At 53.6% G+C, this 6,000-nt stretch overlaps 1 protein-coding gene across 1 annotated transcript in view; it reads left to right on the forward strand.

Moving 5' to 3' along the window:
* Window positions 1-1,794, forward strand: part of SSR1 (signal sequence receptor subunit 1) — a 44,148-nt gene extending 42,354 nt beyond the window's left edge. Inside the window, exon 9 of the mRNA XM_045390483.3 lies at window positions 993-1,794. Within this exon, the coding sequence (XP_045246418.1) occupies window positions 993-1,017 (25 nt within the window). The 3' untranslated portion in view covers window positions 1,018-1,794. The remainder of the gene's footprint in view (window positions 1-992) is intronic.
* The last annotated feature ends 4,206 nt before the right edge of the window (window positions 1,795-6,000 follow it).

The following is a 6,000-nucleotide window of genomic DNA, read 5'->3' on the forward strand; positions in this document are numbered from 1 at the left end:
CTGGAACAGCCTCTCTTTCAGCGTCCCTGGCATTTTTAAAGAATGCAGGCTAGTTGTTTTGCAGAGAGTACCCCAGTGAGAGTTTGTGGGATCCTTCCCCTGGATCACATTCAGATTCTGCCTTTTTGGCAAGAATAGCCCTGCAGCAATGCTCTGGCCTTCCTAGCTCAGCATCTCCAGGGCCACATGGTGCTGCTGGGTTGGCCTGTGACTGGTGATGTGGATACTGATGACTTGGGAACGGTGGGGTCTTATTTATTTTTTACAACCTCCATATTCATGACCCCTCTTCTAAGAAAGCTTGTGTAGACCCCTGCAGGCACCCGCAGTTAGGGTAGGTGTCTGTCCCCTCACCCGAGTCCTGGCTACAGTGCCTCACCTGCACTGACCAAGCCATCCTGGTGTGTGTCTCTTCCCCCGCTCGACTGCAAGGCTCAGGGGACCTCATCTTGTTCACGATGGTGCCCCAGCTCCTATGGGCCTGGCACATAGTAGGCACTTCATAAAGATTCGTTGAGTGAAAGAAAGAATGAGTGAGATTTGGGAGCTGACTGAGTGACCAAGCAGAGCCCTCCAAATCTCTCCAGCTGGGTCTTGGTGTGCGCTTTTCACTGCTTTACTCATGAAGCATGGCGAAACGTTGGGCTTCTTTTTATGCCAGATTCTCACTGAAAGCATGAAAGTCTGATCAAATCCCAAGAAAAAGGCATGGTATTTATCCTTCCTTTGGGGAATCACAAAATGGACCTGTTGTAGAAACTTTGAACCCCATCCTCGATTTTTCCATGTGTTTCTTCATGGGAGGGTGTGAGGGGAGAGTCTCTGGGTCTTTGATCGCGGGAACTCTTTGGCCCGGACAGAGTAGCAGAGAGTCTTGGGCCCCGCGCCTTGCTGCCTCTGTCCAGCCACACGCTTCGCGCACCAGTAAGGAAGTGCCTGGAGGGGCGTCCGGAAGCCTCGCAGGAGGTCACTGTCTCCCTTTGCTCTTTCAGACGCCGGAGGAGGGAGACGCACTGATGACATCTGGCCGCTCCTGCAGCTCGGGCGCCTCGCGGTCTCCAGGTGCAAGGCCAGCGCTTCCACCGTGGCTGCTTCAGGACATCCCCCAGAGCAGCTGTTCCTGGAGACCCGCCATCTTTTCTGCATCGTTTTGCAATTTGTGAAACTTAGGACAGCAGCAGCCCACTCAACCGGGTGCTCCACCCATGGCTCTGGGAAGTCACCCCTGGGCATGGCTGTGTCACGAGGGTTTTGTGGCTGAAGAACAGCTGTTGTGTGCTGTTTATGGGTGATTTCCCAGGAAACCAGTCCTACTCCCAGCCAGTAGGATGGGGATGCAGGTCCCGCCAGCAAGGACTGGCTGAACCGTGAGACCCATGCAGTCTTCCCCTTGGGTCAGCTGCCCCCACCCACTACGCTGATGGTGACTGAGGCCACACGACGGGGGGCTCTGCGTGAAGCCCGCCAGCCCCTGCCATGTGATGGTTGCAACGCATACCTTAGAGCTTCCAGTTCCGTCTTAGGAGATTTTCAAAGATGAGCGTCCTCAGGAGGGGCGGTGGAGGGGGCATGTCTGGAGAGGCCTGAGGCGCGGGGAGTGCTCGGTGCCCAGGCCGAGCAGTGCCACTCTGTGAGACCAGTGGGCTCCTTCCAGCCGGGCTGCCTGAGGCCAATGTCTGTGTGTTGGTGCCCATTGTGGGCTCCGCAGCGCTCTTTCCTTGTGCTGACGTGAATGGAGTTGAATTGCCCTGAATCAAATTAGACGGAAATAAATTGAATTGAAAGGCCTACAAATAAGTATGAATCTCTTGCTGAGTGCCAGGCTCTGGGGAGTCACAGCTGAATAAGACAGCCCCTGCCTGTCTTCACACGAGCCGGGCCCATAACTAATACTATGGACTTGCAGCAAGAGCACGTTGCAGGTGGTGGGTGAGAGTGGGGGGAGGGCGAGAGGCTTCAGGAGGAGATCTTTGAACTGAGCCTTTGAGAATGGGAGTGGGGTTTTGAAACAAGGTAAAGGTAAGAAGGACACAGGGGACCTGGGAGGCGGCAGGAGCAGAGGCGCACCGCATCTGAGGTGAAGACAGGAGAGGGCGGAGACGCGGTGCTCACTTGCCACCTGATAGAGGCACACACACGTGCACACACAGTCACAGGCGGAGAGAGGCATCGCACCCTCAACCTGTGAGCCACACGCATCAGAACCACCCGGAACGCACCCACATACCTACTCCAGCAGAATCTCAGGGAGCTGACCCAGGAACCTGCGTTTTAAAACAAGCTCTACATGTGAATTCAAAGATTAACACTGTGTGTGTTGGGGGTCGGTGGTGAGCCCCTGTCAGCCAGCGGGGGGGATGGGGGTGCATTCAGTGATTTGCAGGCTGGGCCTGCCAGGATTCGCCCCTGGCACGTGAGTGAGTCATTGTTGCACTTCACCGCACAGCACAGTCGCCTGCAGGACCTGTCCACATACAGACTAGTGGGCTCCAGCCCCGAAATTCTGAGTCAGTCGGCCTGGAATAGGGCCCAGAACTGCTTTGCTGATCAGTTCCCCGATGGGTGATGCCGGTACAGGGACCTCTGAGAAAGAGATGGATTGAAGAGAGGTGAGGAATCAGCCAGACTGAAGGAAGCCGCCACTGGCTCTCCTGAGACTGAGGTGCTGGGACAGTCGCAATATTTGAAGCGCTTTGATTTGACCAGATGTGCCTTTCTCTTCTGTGTGCCCGTCGTTGGTTTCAAGCCTTCTGCGACAATGGTATGGTATTCTGGACATGTGACAGATGCCCAGTGCCCCGATCTGAAGATGGGTGAGCCTGGGCCACGCTGCCCAGTGGTCCCCGGCAGGGTCCCTTGCTCAGGGTGTTGCCATCTCCTAAACGGTGCGGCAGAGACCCGTGACTCTGAGGCCGCTTAGGAGCATTTCTGGGCATCCATGCAGTGCCTTGATTCCAGCACCCAGAAATGCTTCCGGTGTTCCCAAGGTCACAGGTGGAAACCCCAGATGTCTCTTGGAAGGCTGTGCTGCCATCACCCTTGGGGCTTGGTCATGTCCTGGATCTAGGGGTGATCATGTATCAGCAGACTACACAGGATGGTAAGTCTGTTCCCAGTAGGAACCCAATGTCCCACCAGCAAGGAGCTCAGCACTGTGCTCAAGCCCGAAGGCACAACCAGCTTCCAAATTCCATCTTCGCAGGTCTATGGCTACAGCTGCACATGGTACCAACGCTGTGCCAATCAAGAGAGGAAACCACATATGAATTTGAATGGGGAAAATCTGACATAACTGTAACAGGTTTAGAGAAGTGAGGGGTTGGCTAGTAAGACGTCAACTCCAATCATCCAGGAAGAGCAGCTATAAGAAACAGTCTCTCATCCAACCGCTCCTTCCCACCTTGAACCCTCATTTGAGAGAGCACTGCCCAGACTCGCCGGAGGGCTGAGAAGTTGCTGTTGGTGCCACAGCAGTGGGACTTGCTGGATATCCAGCTCTGGGTGGCCAGAGTTAAGCTGTTCCTGTAACGGAAGTGCCTTCCTGGAGGAAGTCAGCCACAGAAGAGGATGGAGGAAGCTGCTGGGTGCTGCTGACCACCACGCACTGCAGGAGCCTGGAGCTGGAGGGTCCGTCTGCATGGCAGGAGTCAGCCAAGTGGGCACACAGGGCAGGAAGAAAAACCTTCTGGCCATGTTCTACCACTGCTGCCTCTGACAAAACAACACCGTGTCAGCACACAAAGGAAATGTCTAAAGGGGCCAGGTCCATTTGCTCAAAGCAGGCAATGAAGGATGAACTTGGAGCCGCATGGCACTAAATTGATAAGGGGCACAGCTCCCAGACTCTCTGGTCCTCGACAGGAGAGTCCAGGGTGTGGGAACTTGGCAAACCTATTATTTGATCAGAGGAACAGGGGAATTGGAAGGGGCCTCAAGAGCGCCTCTGTCCAGCCCCTCACCACTCCCAATACAATACCAACCCTCTAAGCAAGGTCACAGAGCTTAGTGGGTGGGAGAGAGGGACTGTGCCACCTTGTTCTCCTTCTGCCCTCGTACTCTTTCTTTCATAGGCATTTTGCCGTTAAATTGGACAGATAAACTGGTAGCATCCATTTTACAGATGGGCACCCAGAGTTGAGAAACCCCCGTTAGATGAATAAATATTCCCAAAGAGAACTCAGGACACACTGTCCAGTTCTAGGACAGCGGAATTTCCTGGCTTTCCCCAAAAAAACTCCATAACTTTTCTTGTTTCTCTGAATTCTACAAAGACATTTTAATGAAATGTGGGAACCACACTGGGCACAGTGGCTCAAGCCCGTTATCTCAGCACTTTGGGAGGCGGAGGTGGGCGAATCACTTGGGGTCAGGAGTTCGAGACCAGCATGACCAACATTGTGAAACCCCGTCTCTACTAAAAATACAAACATTAGCCAGGCATGATGGGGGGTGCCTGTCATCCCAGCTACTCGGGAGGCTGGGGCACCAGAATCACTTGAACCTGGGAGGCGGAGGTTGCAGACAGTCGAGATTGCACCACTGCACTTCAGCCTGGACGACAGAGCAAGACTCAGTCTCTACATAAATAAATAAATAAATAAATAAATAAATAAATAAATAAATAAATAAATAAGTAAGTAAGAAATGTGAGCAGCGGCCAGCATGACTAAGGCAGCGCTTTCCACACCTGGTAAGGTACTGCAGGAGCCCAGCGAAGATTTGTGGATTTGGTTTATAACTTGTCCAGCACAGGCCTTGGACCTTAGACCTTGGGTCATCCATTCTCCTGTGAGCATTAAGAGAAGGGTTGTCATTGCGATGGTTGTGCCGGTCCCTAGTGCTGGTGGAGACTGTCCTGTGTGCTGTGCCCGCAGCATCTCATGAGACTCCACAATGAAGAAGCCCCGTCGTCATCCACCTGTCTATCAGCCGTATCAGGAACATGCAGAAAGTCCACCAGGGCACTGCACTGGTCAGGGCCGGATGCCACAAGAAAGCCCTCCGTCTGGGGGCTTACACAGTACGGACAGATTGCCTTGCAGTCCGGGGGCTGGAAGCCTGAGAGGGAGGCTTCGACAGGGCTGGTTTCCCCCAGGCCTCTCCTCGGTTTGCAGGCGTCTCCTCCCGCCGCATCCTCCAAGTCTATGTTCCAAGCTCCTCTTATAAGGACACCTGTCAAACTGAATTAGGACCCAGCCTGATAGCCTCACTGAAGCTGAATTACCTTTGTAAGGGCCCTGTCTCAGATATGGCCATATTCTGAGGTAGTGGGGGCTTCCCCATGTGGATTTTGGGGAGACTCAGTTCAGCATATGGCAGACAGGATTTCCTGTGGACTTGACTGTCTGTGTGGAGAAAGGCTTCGCACACTACTTCAGAGATGCCATCTGAAGTTGAAGCTGCGCTTCCTTACCTCATGATCCTGTTAACTTCATCTTCAGATAAACGTGGAACACTTGCAGTCCCCAAGCTCCTGAAAATGCGCGAAGCCCCTTCCCCTTCAGTTTTTATCATTCTAAGCAGGTTCTTAGAATTAGAAAAGTGTCTAAGCCTCTCTCTAGTATCAATAAAAAAAAACAAAAAACAAAAAACTGAGCTCCAGTCCCAGAATCCTGCGGCCTTCCCGGCATGTAGTGTGATGATGGTGTATAGGAGGATCTTGTTCTACACTCTGGGACACAAACGGGACCCATGGCTTTCACAGGCAGCACTCCTGTCGTGGGCAGCGGGCTGGAGGAATATTGCAAGACTGGGGTCCACTCTCCAGGCTCAGGTGAGCAGCAGTACCAAGACCGGCCAACAAGGATGTCTCCTCAAAGGGCCCCATGCCCTGAACTGCCCTTTTTGCCCGGATCCAGGACACCCCACGGCCTCTTAGAAAAGGAAATGTTTGGGCCGGGCGCGGTGGCTCACACCTGTAATCCCAGCACTTTGGGAGGCCGAGGCGGGTGGATCACCTGAGGTCAGGAGTTCAAGACCAGCCTGGCTAACATGGCGAAA

This window comes from Macaca fascicularis, chromosome 4, assembly GCF_037993035.2.
Source record: "Macaca fascicularis isolate 582-1 chromosome 4, T2T-MFA8v1.1".
NCBI lineage: Eukaryota > Metazoa > Chordata > Mammalia > Primates > Cercopithecidae > Macaca > Macaca fascicularis.